This window comes from Lichenostomus cassidix, chromosome 2 (genome assembly GCF_008360975.1).
Source record: "Lichenostomus cassidix isolate B80296 chromosome 2, HeHo_3.0, whole genome shotgun sequence".
Classification (NCBI taxonomy): Eukaryota; Metazoa; Chordata; class Aves; order Passeriformes; family Meliphagidae; genus Lichenostomus; species Lichenostomus cassidix.
The window spans coordinates 143083290-143098999 of record NC_139482.1 but is presented as its reverse complement, the minus strand read 5'-3'; the positions used below and the strand labels follow the sequence as shown (position 1 = coordinate 143098999).

Below are 15710 nucleotides of genomic sequence, written 5' to 3'. Positions count from 1 at the left end.
CTTTGCTTTTTTTCTCCTGAAGGGTTTGCCATTCATGATTGCTGCTGACTAAAACTGTGACCAAGATGAGTCATTGAACAATGCCTGAAACCCCTCTTAGTCATTCCCACCCACTGCAGGCTGCTCCTTTATTTCAGTTTGGTATATGAATTATATTTCAAAAAATTCCTTAATCCTACCACCTTTTGGTAAACCATTTGATGTGTCTCAAAACTGTAAAATTCATCCATTTGCTGGTATAATACATTTCTCTGCCGGATGTTATTACCTCTGGTTGGAGTATCTCAAACCTCACAAATATATTTTCTCTTTCAGTTTACTGACCATATATATATTTACATAATTTTCAATAATTCTGTAGCTTAATAAATCACAGTAAACTACAGTATCAGCTGCCTTAAAGTCTGCTTAAAACTCTACTTCAGTATAACGCACACAAAATCTCTGGCAGTGTTGGGCTTTCCCATGTGCAAACACACATGTGCCTCTCAGGGAAATGCTTCAACAGGTTCCCTGCTGCAGCTAGCAGACAGTTGTCATTCCTATTTAAATAAATATGCATTTACATATATAAACAATGCATGTATATGTACGCATGTAGAAGCTCTGCTGTGCACAGCTTTTGTTCTGCACACACACTGCACTGAAAATCATTTAACTTCAGTCTTTAGCTGAGGGTGCTGAGATTTTGCATATACTAAACTGCAATTGTAGACTCTGATCCCAAAATACAGGGACAGAGTATTTGAGGGGATGACAAATAGCATGTTTTGCACTATTTTTAAGAAGACTAAAGTTGCAAATAACTGCCTGTACCAACAGTATAACTATATTATTTTGGTGCCACAGATTTGGAAATCCTCTTTGGGAGTATGTTGAGCTCTTACACAGAGAGTTGCTGAAAGATGCTCATATTGAGAAGGATGTCCTTGCCAAGAGTTTAGAGTTACCCTTGTGCTATTTTCTCATTTAATTTGAAAACACTTAGGAAAATTTATTTATTTCACATCAATACCTGCCAATACATTCATTCCTGTCTGACTCCATTACCCAACTAATAAAGAGGTATTCAAAGGGAAAATAATTTGGTGACAGTTTATATCCACTGACCATAACAGTAATACAACAAATATTATTTTGCCCAAGATTACTCTGAGTCCCACTATACAGAAGGCAAAGAAATAATCTTTTTTACTGGCAAGAGAATCAAATTGTTTCAGATATCTTCAGCAGCACTGAAGGTGGTTACATGGCAGGAGCAGCCTGCCAGGATGGCAATATAATCTTTTATCAGATTTTATTTTTGCCTCTTTTTTCTTTCTGAAACTACAGCTTGAATACACAGCAAGGCTGGATTTTCTGTGGCGTGTTCAAGCAAAAGAAGAAATCAATGAAATGAAGGAGCTAAGGGAGCACAATGAAAACATGCTACGCAATATTTTACCCAGTCATGTTGCCCGTCACTTCCTGGAGAAGGATCGGGATAATGAAGTAGGTGTCAGGTTTTTGATATTTTTGTCTAATTAGTAAAAGAAAAATTAGATCTGTTAGGAAATTGTTGAAACTTAGTTCTCAGTAAGATTCATTGAACAAATATTGTGAATATTCAGTATCTGATCAACACTGACAAAAAGTCAGGTTTTAAAGTAAAGGTTCTAGGACCACATCTGGAGTGATGTTTCCATGCTCAGACTCACCAGTAGGAGACACAAGGTCCACACACAGAGCAGGTCTAGGAAAAAGTTACCAAGATGATTGAGGGATTGGGGTACAAAATGTGTGACAAGAAGCTGAGAGACCTGGAATCATACAACTTTACGAGGAACAGGGTGAAAGAAGATCTCATTGTTGTCTTCAACTACCTGAGTGTTTATAAAAAAGACATTATTAGGGGCCTGGAGCATCTCTTTTACAAGGAGAGACTGCAAGGATGGGACCTGTTTATTCTTGGGAAGAGAAGACTGAGAAGGGATTTTGTTAATGCATATAAATATCTCTGAGGCAGGTGCCAAGAGGGTGGTGCTAGGCTCTTTTCAGTGATGCCCAGGGGCAGAACTAGGGATAATGACCGTAAATTAAAACACAAGAAGTTCCACCTCAACATGAGGAAGAACTTCTTTACATTGAGGGTGGCAGAGCCCTAGAAGAGGCTGCCCAGGGAGGTCATGGAGTCTCCCCATCTGGAGACATTCCAAACCCACCTGGATGCATTCCTGTGTAACCTATTCTAGGTGACCCTGCCTTGGCAGGGGATTGGCTTGGATGACTTCAGGAGGTCCCTTCCAACCCCAGCAATTCTGTGATTCCATGGTTCTGTGACTCTGTGATGGCAGAGCAGGGCTCAACCCTCAACTGAAAAAGGCTCTGAAAGACTTGATCTAATTGGTCCTGCTTTGAAAGCAAACAGTATTTAATTACATTCAGAGGTCTGGTCCAACCTCTGAGTCTGTGACAATCTAGTATGCATAAAAAAAGTGAATTTAACAGAATGTCTGTGCAAGATAGGCCAGTGTTGCAGAAGTATTATTAGAGCCCTGACAGTCCCTGTAGGAGGAACAGTCTGCAACAGACCTGAGGCTCTCATATCTTCACACACAAGAGAACATTTTTGCCATTTCATATTGCTCCTGAATTGTCTGTTTATGGCAGATAACAAAACACCCATTTCAGAAACATAGTTTATGGCTATGTTCCTAAAAAGTATTTGCAATACACAAAGAAAAGCGTGATAATGGAGTCTCTGAATATTCCTAAAATGAAGTTTGAAAATGGATAAAGGAAAGTCCAGAATTTGTTTCTGGAAACAGCAGCAAGTCACTTTTTCCTTATTGGAAACAAAGTAAGTGCATATTAAAATATTTTATGTATATAAGGATAATATATGATGAAATTGAAATTTTCTCATGTAATGTTGGAATTACCTTTTGTAATGGGAAGGAATGTGGCAAGATTCACATTGCCAGTGCTGACATATCTATTCATTGTATAGCAAAAAGGAATTAAGGCTACAATTTTCTGTTGTATATTTTGGAAATAGATGTAGCCAGATGAATTAGACTGCACAATGAGGAATCATTGTGTTCTGATTTCAAGTATCACCTAGGGAAAGATGACACAGTGAGAAGCTACAAGAAAAGGCACTTTAGAAATCACTCTTGAGAAATTTTACACTCTGCGGGCATGAAAGTGCCATGGAAACCCTGCTATGCACATGAGAAAATGTGAGTGTGAAAGCAACCAGGTTAAAATGTTTCATTGCAAATGGAGCAGACCTCAATACAAGCCAAGTGTGTGTTCTGGCATATCTGCATTATGAATTTTCAGGGAATAAGTTTCCCATCTTACACTTTCATTCACGTAAAGTCACATGCATAATAATATTCAGAAGCAAGCAGATGCCCCATGGATCACTGCTGATGCTTCAATAATTTGCCACTGAATTAAATTCCACCAGCCCTGCTTTTTGTAAGGCAATTTCCAGAGTAACTATACTTGGGGATGATTTATGCATGAGCTGGCAGACAGTAAGATCTACCAGATTTCAGTGCAATCAATCCTGCAGTTCATGTCTGCCCATTAAGTTAATTTCTCTGCTCTGAAAAAAATGAATTCCCAAATATCTACTGTAGCCTTTTCTCATGGATGTATTATTTCTGTCTTGATGCTTTTACCAAAAATAGAAAAATGGAGCAACTGAAGACTCATTCGGTTGTTCTTGATCTTCATGATCCAAGGAAAGAGAATGGCTGAGTGTGGTCGTGCTTCTCCTAGCACACACTGTCAAATCTTTCATAGGCATCCACGAACTGTGTGTATTACCTTTTACTATACCCACTAAAGGGAATAAGAGTGCCCTTACAGTATGGCTTCCATGACCCTGGAGATGTTCTTCAGCGAAAATAAGGGTAAGGGAGGAAGGGAATCAATCGTGTTTTCTCAAAGATTTGCAGTGACTGTAAACTAGAAGAATTTCCCCACTTTTACTGTAGGACACATTGTTAAAGAGCCTGGATAAGTAGCAGCATTAGCAGCATAACAAAGAGCAGAGCAAAAGTTCAGGATGCTTTTCTAGGGAGAAGCAGGATGAAGAAAGAAGAAGAGCCTGAATTGTTCATGTCATGTATGGCAACCAACAGTAAATCTTTTAATCGTGAACCCAAAGCATTAAAATTTTTAAAGCCATTAAAAAGACCATTGAGAAAAAAGTACTTCAGCTCATAATGACATAAGAAAGGTTCATAAACTGAAATGGAAATGTCCACCATTGGGCAAAACTACAGAAGTTGAAGCTAAGAAAAAAAAGTCAGAGGAGAATGCATGTGATGGTGGGATATTAGCCAAAAGAAAAGCATACCAGGAGTTGTGGTAGTGCTCTCTCCTTGGAATTTTTAAAGTTGAAATTAGTTTTGTTCCTAAAAATTAGCTTTAGTTCAGAGAAGAATTGTCCACATTTTAACGTATGTAATGGCACAAGCCCCTGCATAAATAAATCTGTCATTCAGTACCAGAGTGAATTATATGAATAATGTAAGTGGGAGTTTATTCCAGGACATACTTTATCCTAATAGCCTCCTGTGGCTGATCCCTTATAAACTGCTTTCTGTCCTCCCCAGTAACTCTATTATCACCCCCACTTCTGATTCTCCCTCCTTTGGAGCCTTAAGAGCAGGAGCATCTCCCAGAGCCAAGCAACCAAAGAGCTCCACAACCACCTTGGGAGAACTGGAGTTCACCAGAGAGTAAACGTTTTCTGAAAACTTGTGAAGAAACAAACTTGTAAAGAACTGCAGCAGTGTAAAGTAGAAATTATCCACCAGAAAATGTGATAACTGGTATTCATAGCTGGCAATGAATCCTTCATTTCTTCCACTAATTCCCCATATAAATCAAAAGGAAAATTTCTATTTCACTTTTGCTGCTGTAGCTCCTTGGCCTGAGAAGCAGAAAGGCCAGGCTTTCAAAGAAAGGGAAAACCCTGTGTATAATGTGCAATAAAAACACTAAGAGCTGTCAGCCTCCTCCTGTTGAACCTAGCTAACACTTAATATACTAATGGCAACATCAGATATTAAGGTATTATGCACAGGAAAAGTAAGAAAACTATTTTAATTGCAGCCAGTTAATTTTTCTCCTGTGTATGGTACCACTTCAATTCATTTTTCTTCATTGTTCTTTTAGGAATTATACTCTCAGTCCTATGATGCTGTTGGTGTGATGTTTGCTTCTATTCCTGGATTTGCTGACTTTTATTCCCAGACCGAAATGAACAACCAAGGAGTAGAATGTCTGCGTTTGCTGAATGAAATCATTGCAGACTTTGATGAGGTAATACCAGATACTAGAGAAAACCTGATAGTGCTTAAACCATGAGTTCCCAAATGGCAAATATGTCATACTAAATGATCAAATTCAGTAATTATTTTGCTTCCAATAGTTCTCTGATTTTTATTTTTTTTTCTCGTATTATAATTATCTGGTTTGCTTTTTTTGCTCTTCATTGTGCCAAACATTGGTCTGAATGATCTAAGTAGATAGAGACTGAAAGCAATCCTCAAATACAAACATTCATAAATAAAAGCACAAATCTCTTCCAGTGTATCTGGAAGTAGAAAATGCTTTAGTTCTGTAGAAGAAAGAAGTATGAACATATCTGCAATAGTTCTGGAAAATAGTGATCTAAATACAAACAGATAAAGCTGTTGTTTTGAAGGTGTTGGTTGACAGACTCAATGAATATTATGGGTAAAACAGCGTCTAGTTAAATTTGAAGCACACAGCTCAGAAGCAAATGTTGGGTAGAGAATCAAAGGTGGTGGTGACATTTTAACTGAGGAGACTTGTCTGGTTAGGGATTTTATAGAGAGATAAAATAAATTCAGCTGCTTGTTTCACCAAGGAATTCAGAGGTGAAGGGATTTTTTTTAATGGAAAGGACAGAAAAAGGAAAAATAATTTATTTAGGTATGCTGTCCAGTTAATTTCAGAAAAAGAGCTGAGGAGGGGACAAGATAAAAAGAAGAGAAGTCAGATCCCCAATGTAGCTATTGCTAGGTGGAAGCAAAGAAAACCTGGTAAGTGAAGAGGAAGTCAGGAGAAATTTGCATACTCTGCTAAGTTTGTAAGGAAGCTTAGACAGGTGATACCATGTCCTGCAATGAACCCAAGAGGAATTAAGAAAGGAGACAAAGCATAGACCAATGAAGAACTTTAAAAAAAACTTCAAAACAAGGAAGGATGAAAAAGTACTGCCAAAATTACCTAGCAGAGAGAATTTTAACCTATATACTGCAGGCAGTTTTCAGGAGTGTGTAGCCCTCTTGAGCTCCCTGAGTGGTAGAAATAGAATTGGAACCATCTCTACTTATGAATGAGACTGGATCTATGCACCAGACTGGAATGGTCCAGATAGAAAAGGAAAGGGGAAAATGTGGTGTCATTGGTATGTGACTTCCATCCCAGACACCTGCATGGGCTATGAGTAGTTGGTCATAAAGACTGGACCAGGGCTAAGATTATTGACGCTGAAATTGAGAGATTATCCATATAATTGGTGAGATACTAAAACTATTGTGTGGAAAGTAGAAGAACTCACAGGGAATGCCTCCTCTGCATTTTAATAGAGAACAAAATCACTTCCTCAGGAGAAGAACTCTATCACCTGCTAAGCTCCTGCACTGCTTTCCCCGTGGGTATAAATGCTTGCTTCTTACCTCTGAGATCTAGCACAGCTGTCAGCATGCTTCTTGATTAATAGTTTTGTTTTTATTTTCAGATCTGATTAAAATCATTACCACTCAGACTTAAATTAATTCATAGCAATAGTCTTTGCATTAAGATATTCTGTCGTGCATATTCATGTAATCTTCACAACAAAATTCCTTTGCTGCTGTGGCAATTATTGAAGGTAAGGTTTTAATCAAAATCTTAACACAATATTACTTTCAGGTCCCTAACACCTGCTCTGTAATTAATAAAGGACCTAATTAGAGACTGTATTATGTCCCAGACATGTTTAGTTGAAGAATAGATATGTTCTTGGTACAGGTAGCAAATAAAATTATGTGATCCCCTGCTGACTGCAAAACTACTTGCAGCATGGTCGTGTCATTAGTTTACTCTGTCTAAGCAATCTGAGAGGTGATATGCCAGACAGAACAACTGAAAGGAGTAATGCTATCCATGGAAAAGGAACAAGAAATCATTCCAGGTGCAATGTTTCAGGGCTAGCAATGTTTCCATGTCACTATTGACTGACGCTATACAATGTCACTATTCCTTTTTTTCCATTATGTTCCTTGCCAAGATTGCCTGCTGTTCCTATACAGCCCTGGGAGCAAAATGCAGATGTGCAGCTTGAGAGCAGAACAGCTGTTATCCAAGAGGAAACTCTGCTTCTCAGCATCAAGTGAACACCTCTGGAGAGATACCCTAATGTAGAAATCTTAACACAGGAGAGTAAGACATAGGCACTTGATGCCATTTGATATATCCGAGGTGATTTGGGACACCCACATGGGATTGTCAGCTCCCATACTGCACTGCTGGAAAACTCGTGCTGTTCTTGAGCAAACCATTGGAGGTTTTCAAGGGAAGAGTGCTCTAGATCACACAGGACATATATGTTTAGACAGCTGAATTGAGTTCTTAAGCTCAAATCAGATCCTACACCTTGAGTTGCCTCTTTTCCTCACAGAGATAATAGTATTAGGGATGATCTGTCCATAGGGGCAAAGTGATGTTTCTGAACGGAAGCCATGGTAAAAGCACAAATTGACCTCGTTTGGAAAATGTGATAGGTGCACAAGAAGGAAATCTGGGTTCTTTCTTTCTTGTTTTTAGAGGGTTTTCCTTGTTAATGCAAAATAGCAAGGTTACAGTCTGGATCTTTTACTTTGCTTTCTATGTAATACATCTATGTTAGAGAGGCAAAGCCAGTTTAAAAAAAATAGTGAATAAATAGTGAGGTTTGGAACAGAACCTGGCCACTGTATGGGGTAGGTGCCCACAGAGGAGTCAGACTGGGACTGGGCCTTTCTTAAGGAGCAGGGACAATGTGGTCCAAAAGTCAGTTTTGCAGAATAGGTCGTTGACTATTGTTAAAATGCAGCCTTCACTCAGTTGTTTCTTTTTCCCTCGTGGTTCACAAATTTTTTGACTTCCAAATTATCCAGTCTTCCTGCCAGCTGAGGCAGAATAGGAGGTTCTGGTTTCTGGACTGACAAAAAGAAAAAAAATCATGAACATTCAAAATCTACTTCTATTATTACCTACTTTTTATATTTGTAGTTCTAAGACGCATACCGGGCTAAACTCCCATTCTTAGAGACATTAGACCAAAAAATTAACATTGAAACATTTCTGCTGATTTTATGAGTCTTGACGGAATTTTTTTTAATGTAATATTCCTTCTAGCCTTTTTAATCTATCATTTATGGATCTTAATGTTACAGTTGGGATTTGTGTTTTAATAAGAGCTCTCTTGTTCACATATTCTTTTATTTTCTTGCATTTTCTTTATCCTGCAGTGATTTACATAGTTTTTATCACAACAGTTATTAATATATTATGTTGCCACGAGCAGAGGTTTCAACAGAACACTGGATCCTGCTTTCAGATTTCTTTGATTACTTTGCAGTTGTGTGCCATGTCCTGAAATATTCCTTTTTGTACTATTTTGTACATGTGATCCCAGGGTCTGACCTCCCCACAACCTTGGTTGTGCATGAATTACAGCATCAAACCATTAGTTTCTTTTTAGATACAAACCACATTCTAGAGTTTGAAAATGTTCCCTGGACTATCATGTTAAATTAGTAGCCTATTGAAAATGTTTTAGCAAATAGTAGCCGATTTAGGACTGAGTTGGAATATCTGTCCCCAATATCAAAATCCATCATCCTGTTATACTATGAAGCAAGTAATTAGTAAATAGACAATTGTTTGAATAAGGAAAGGTGCTGTTGAAAAGGCCAGATAAAGTGGGGGGGGGAAGAAACAAACAGGAGGTTTGGAAACAATAATGAATGAGAAAAAACCCATAACTTGGGATCATTTTTTCTAAATTGTGTCACAGCCAATGGTTTCTTTCTCTCCTAAAAAGAGTAATTTTAGATATTTATTATAAATTTTAAATCAGTGTGCTCTTTTCTGTTGCTTCCAGCAGCCATCTGGAAATAAAAATGTGGACTGTTTACAAGCAAGACCATTTTCTCCCCTTGCCCACACACATGGTGCTCTCAGACTGCTCACAGAGGCAGAGCTACAAGAAATTATCTTTTTCCTTTAAGAGAGCAGTTGGAAGAGCTGCCCTTGTAGGAGGGAAAGGTACACAATGGGCTGTTCTGGCAGTTTGAAGAAAAATGAGAAGCAGGTCAAGTCTTTGGACTTTCCTGACTTGGACAGGAGCCATTAACCATATGGCTTTGTGTTCCCTACGTGCAGGGCTGTGCAGCCTCCATTAGAGACAGATGGTGCCATATCTGCACACCAACAGCAAAGCAGCCACAGCCCTGGTGCTCGGGCTGACGTGCACTGGGGCCACTTCAGTGGTTGGGAATATTTCATGTTATGCCTTTGGTCTGTTTCTCCCTTTGAATGAAATAATCCCTTTAGTGGACAGGAAATTCCAACCCACAAGATGGAAAAAGAATGCACAACAGTGTAGAAAAAGAAAGGGGGGAAAATATTTTGTTACATTTTTCCTGACCACAGAAAGGGGTTTTTTTCCATTTAAACCCCAACTAAATTGAGCCTTTAGAATTGAAAGTTTGAAATTCCTTTTCTTAGTGAAGTGCTTTTTTTCTCTCATGATTTCCTAACCGTATTGATCCCTAAATTTATTAGATACCATACAGGTTATCACAAAGTTTCACAGGGTATTTGGCATTAACACCAGCAACAAACATTTTAAAAGCCTGTGATGGGGTGATTAATGCTCACATCCCACATTCTCTTGTCACCGATAGAATCCACATCCTGAATTCTGCTTAGGTCTTTCCAGGAATGTAAGGCTCTGGTTTCTATTTAATGGAAAGTCCTAAATTAAACCATAAATATGGACTTGGAATAGGGACCAAACTGTCACTCCTACTTCATTCAGTGCTTTAGTCACTAGATTAAATTTATTCTTCCTCTTCCAGATTCTCAATCTGGCAAGTTCTTTATACCTACTTAACACCCATAGCAATCCCAAATAGATACAGGTATTTACCACTTCCCATCAGTTCTTGGAATTTTTGGTAGAAGGGGAAAATACATAACAAATATATTGAATGACTGACACAATGGACATGCTGGTGTCAAGTCTGACAGTAATTAGAGGGAATCAGGGGATACAAGAGGATTTGATCCCTTATAGAATTTTTTTTAAAGCATCTACCTCCATCCATTGACTGCATGAAATATCATAGAATTATAAATTGTTTTGGGTTGGAAGATCATCTCATTCCAACCGCCTTGCCATGGACAGGGACATCTTCCACTGGACCAGGTGGCTCAGAGCCCCAGCCAGCATGGTCTTGAATGCTGGTCTCATCACCTGAATTGTTGCTGTAGCAGCACTTAATGTGCAAAATGAGTTCCTCCAACAGAGGAACTGTTTTAGGACCACTTTTAAGTGATCAAGTCTTTTATTCACACATACATACACACATAGCTTGTCTTCATTAATACTTAGTGATCATCCCTCAGGAAATGCAGGACTCAGATGTGTTTATGTTAGGCTGGAATGTCTTGTATTATCCATTGTGGGATTTACCAAACAGCAAAATTTATGTTGGAAACACTCAGTGAGTAGATGATGTTCTAGTTCCAGATCAGTGTTCCCCAGAACACACCATGTGCCATGACTGACTGGAAGACACCACAAGTGTAAAGATAAATTCTCACATCTGTAGAAGCATTTTGCATTAAGAATTACAGAAGTAACTGTTTGTTTTGGTTTTTTTTTAACATATGTATTAGTTACTAGGTGAAGAGAGATTTCAAGATATTGAAAAAATTAAAACAATTGGCAGCACATACATGGCCGTGTCAGGATTATCACCTGAAAAACAGGTAAGAAAATGGTTTTCTTTAAGAAGCAAAGCTTGTGATTACTCTGACCATTCATATTAGAAAATATAAGTGTTATCTTTATGTTGTTCATAAAAATGGTTTTGCTAAAATAAAATAGACATTTGGGGCTTCTGGCAGAGAGCAGTTGTACTTCTTGATGAGTTGAAATGCCATCTTGTGCTTGGAACAAGAACCATATGGATTCTTTCCTCAAATTTAGGTTTATAGGAGAAAAAAATTCCTTCCAGTCACACAAATGTGAATCTAGATCAGGTCTATCTATATCTTCAGACATACTCTGAAGTCACCACAGTAACTCAGACTGGAACATGACTGATAACCTCCAATAATCAATGAAGAGAGAGGATCTATTAACTGTCAGTGTACCTATGCAAGTGTAATGCTGCATTTATACTCTTTTTTGATACAGCATATCTACAGAGAGCATGATAACTATAAATGAGAAAGAAAGCAGACCATCAGTTCAACTGAAGAACAAACAAACCAAGCCGAGGGGATAAACAGGCACAGAGGACACATGCACAGTCACAGCCATAAACCTCAGATAAGTCAGATGAGAGAAATCCATTCATAATTCCACCCAAGAATTTGCCTGGAAACCAGGTCTCCAAAGGATTTAGTTGAGGCTCTAAAACACATCCAACAAGGAGTCATCTGTTGCTGAAATCTGATTTTTGGCAACTGGTGCCCATCCCCAGGAAGAGCAGCAGAAGAGGGATGTGCTGCCCCTGATCAGTCACAGGCTGGGAATCAGATGTGTCCACATTGATCACAACTCCTGAAAAGCAGAAGTCAGATTATTGTGAGCTTTATAAACCAAAAAATTCCCTTTTTTTTTTTAGACTACATTATAAAACACATGGAGTGTAACTAGCTGAGCATCTCCCACCTACAGAGTAACAACTGATGCTGACAGCTAGAAATCCACAGAAGTAGATATGCATGGAATTTTTTATTGTCAAAAAGCTTCTGTGCAGAGATGAGCAAAGAAGGATTGAACACCAGGGAGATAGTTGGTTATAGCTACATAGCTCCTAACCACTTCCTTTGACTCTCAATGGGGTAAAAATTCAAAGGGAGAAAAGCTTCACTGCCTTTCCAAGACTGATTAACTCCTCTCTTTTCTTGAACTATAATAGCTTAATGGAATTTTAATGTATGATTTAAATATACTTGTCTTCATACATACGTGTCTGTCACTTGTCAGCACCTAAGAGGTGCAGGCTGCTGAGGGAGGTTGGCATGCTGTGAACAGAACAAGTTAAGGACAAGGACCAAGTGTGGTGTGAACAGAGCACAGTGATGCCAAGGAGATGTTCATGTTCAGTATTAAACACATAGGATGATGAAAACTGCAAAGCTGTGAACTGCATGACCCAGGAAGAGACTTGTAATCCTTTGTACTGTGAACTGGAAATCTGAAGAAAGAATTACCTTGCTTCAGAACAGATGAGAAGATGTCATACAATCATTGGACCAAACCCATAACTGTTCATTACTCTGCTGCCTCCCTTGAGAGTCCCTATGCCATCATCTGTCCTGCTGGTGTTCTGGGAAGACTAAAACCTACTACTGGTCCTCACCTGTATATCAAATGCTTTGTAGGAATGGAAATGTAAAGGAAGGAGCAGGAACTGACTTGACTGCCCTAAGCAAAGGCAATTAATGAGCTACTGAAGAGCCTTTTCTCTCTCCCTTGACCAGTTCCAGATTGTCTGGCATGCCCTGTTGTTCTTGTCATCATTACATCCCCGAGAGCACTTGAATTGGTGCTTTTCCTGGATGACAGTTGCAGCAAAGGAGAATTACACATCCTTCACTTCTTTCACTCTACTTCTTGCTTACGTGGGTCATCCCTTGTTCTCACTAGATTTTGACCCTTGTGTCTGAGCAATCTCAATCCTCTCTATACTTTCTTTCTCAGCCTTAGACATGTTTCACATGCCTTGTAAATTCTCATGGTTGCCTGTGAGATTGTTGACAGAAAGTTACTTTCTCTGACACTTTACACTAAGCTGCTCTCTATCCAGTTATACAAGTGCAACATAATGGGAAGCATTACCATTAATAGCAATGTACCTCTCTTGCGTCTAGAATGTTCTTATAGATTCCAAATTCAAATACTTGGTACTTGGTAGGGATGAGTGGCAGCTGGGCAAATGCAAAACCTTATTAACAAATTGGTGTATAACTTTTTTCCTCAGCAATGTGAAGACAAATGGGGACATTTGTGTGCCCTGGCTGACTTCTCCATAGCTCTGAATGAAAGCATCCAGGAGATCAACAAGCATTCGTTCAACAACTTTGAACTCCGTATTGGTAAGCATAGTTCAAGCATGAGAGTTAAAGCTGGGGTTTGTCTGCAAGGATCCAACTTCACTAAGTGCACTCCAGGAGCATTGCAAGGATGTGTGCAATTTAGGAGAGTCCAAACACTGTATCCTCTCTTTCCAAATTTACTTCATCCCAGGCAAAGTGAGAAATATGAAATACTCCATTTGCAGAATATAGGCCCTGATTTAGGGATTGCAGGAGTTCAAAGTTTCAGTGAATTGTGACCGGGGAGCATAATTAATTTATTATCTTTAGCAAGTCTGGTACTGAGAACCCAGAGATATAGCACAGAAGGTGAACTGGACAGCCTAGGTCTAACCCAAAGACTGATACTCACACAGTCTCTAATTAATCTCCCTATATGAGATTCTTCTTCATTACAGTGGCAAAAGTATTTTCTCCTAAACCCTGTGAGTAGTAGTTCAGTTTTACATAAAAATTGAATTCCATCTCTGACCTGACCAGTGGCAGCAGCTCTGAAATGCTGTAATGGGTAAGCTATTATTCTGGGTGGAATATCCTGCATGGCTAGTGAGATGGGGCATGAAAAAATGGCCTGAATATATGGCACATAGCAGGAGTAAACCTGATGATTTGTCATGCTGACTGGACCATTGGCCAAAACAAAAAAACACCTGGAAGAAACATGTCTTTTATAGATAACGCTGTCATAGAAAAGCTGAAGTATATTCTTCAGTCATAGCATGACTATCTGATCTGCCTAACAGCTTTGAATGCAAAACTCTTAGATCCCAAGATTTCTCAAGGAACAAGCACCCACACTTAGTAAGTGTGGATCACATGCAAAGATTTCATAGAGCATGAATGCAAGAGTATTTGATAATCTTTCTATCACCATTTTAAAAAAATTAAAAAAAAAAACAAACTAAAAACTAAAATCTTTTTCCAAAAGGAAGTTTACACTCTACTAAATGTATTCCTAAATCACTGCTACATAAAAAAAATAGCCATGTTTGTCTTTTTATGCAACTATCTTACAAAATTTAGTCTTTCAATACAGAGTGCTTTAATATTTTCTCTGCATGGAACATAAAAATACAACTCCTCAACTGCATAGCACTAACAAGGTTGCCTTCAACAGGTGTAGCTTCAGAAATGTTTCCTCCTATCCAAGAATAAGTTTTCAGGTGCTTTGGCAATAATATGCAGAATAGAGATGACACATAAGTGTTGTGATTCCGCTAGCATGAATGTCCCATAAAATAATTCTGTTGATATCACTTTTTAAGTTTTCTAGCTTTGCTAGGTTTTTTTTTTTTTTGCTTTATTTCTTTATGTGTACACCTCTTTCTTAAGCATAGAGATCAGTGAATCTGAACCAGGCTTTATCTGCTTCTTAAGTGCAAATATGGGGTTTAGTCATTATTGTATAACATTTTTTCTCAATTTTTTTTTCTTCTTTTTCTTTTTTTTTTTTTTTTTTTTTTTAATAGGGATTAGCCATGGCTCTGTCGTAGCTGGAGTTATTGGTGCTAAGAAACCCCAATACGATATTTGGGGCAAAACAGTGAATTTAGCAAGTCGAATGGACAGCACAGGTGTTAGTGACAGAATACAAGTGCCTGAAGAAACGTATCTGATCCTGAAGGACCGGGGATTTGCCTTCGACTACCGGGGAGAGATTTATGTCAAAGGTATCAGTGAACAGGAAGGAAAAATCAAAACGTATTTTCTTCTAGGAAGAGTTCAACCAAATCCTCTAATCTTACAACCAAGAAAACTGACTGGACAGTATTCATTAGCAGCTGTTGTATTAGGACTTGTACAGTCTCTTAACAGGCAAAAACAGAAACAAATCCTTAATGAGAACAATAACTCTGGAATCATAAAAGGACATTACAACCGGAGGACTTTGCTCACTCCCGGTGGATCTGAGGCAGCAGCCCAGGCAGAGGGGGCTGACAAAACTGAATTGCCATAATCAGCATTGTTTGTGGGGTTGTTTTTGTATTTCTTTTATATATAAAAATAAATATACAAATAAAAAGGGTTTAATTTTTTTTAGAAGAAGTCTGGTGGGTTTTTTTTTACTGGTGTGGTATGAGAGTCAAATTCCTATACTTTAACAAAGGGTGCAAGCATCTCACCCCAACCAGCTGTGGTTAACCTCTGAATGTCCAGACACAGTAGCTGTAGGCCACCACTCTACTGCGTCATCTACTTGCAGAAAAGGGCAAGAATAAAGCTCTGTCTGGGGGGATTCAAAACAGGAATTTTGTAGGGAGTTAATGATGGCAAAAGGAGGGAATACTGTCCACATTTTTCAGATGAAAGCAAAG

General features: G+C 38.5%; 1 protein-coding gene across 2 annotated transcripts in view; it reads left to right on the top strand.

Annotated features, from left to right (window-relative positions):
• Positions 1-15441, top strand: part of ADCY8 (adenylate cyclase 8) — a 116411-nt gene extending 100970 nt beyond the window's left edge. For both annotated transcript variants that reach the window (XM_085053582.1, XM_085053581.1), the window contains 5 exons: positions 1333-1491; positions 5179-5325; positions 10963-11055; positions 13281-13395; positions 14865-15441. In XM_085053582.1, the coding sequence (XP_084909708.1) occupies positions 1333-1491; positions 5179-5325; positions 10963-11055; positions 13281-13395; positions 14865-15352 (1002 nt within the window). In that variant the 3' untranslated portion in view covers positions 15353-15441. The remainder of the gene's footprint in view (positions 1-1332; positions 1492-5178; positions 5326-10962; positions 11056-13280; positions 13396-14864) is intronic.
• Positions 15442-15710: the final 269 nt, after the last annotated feature.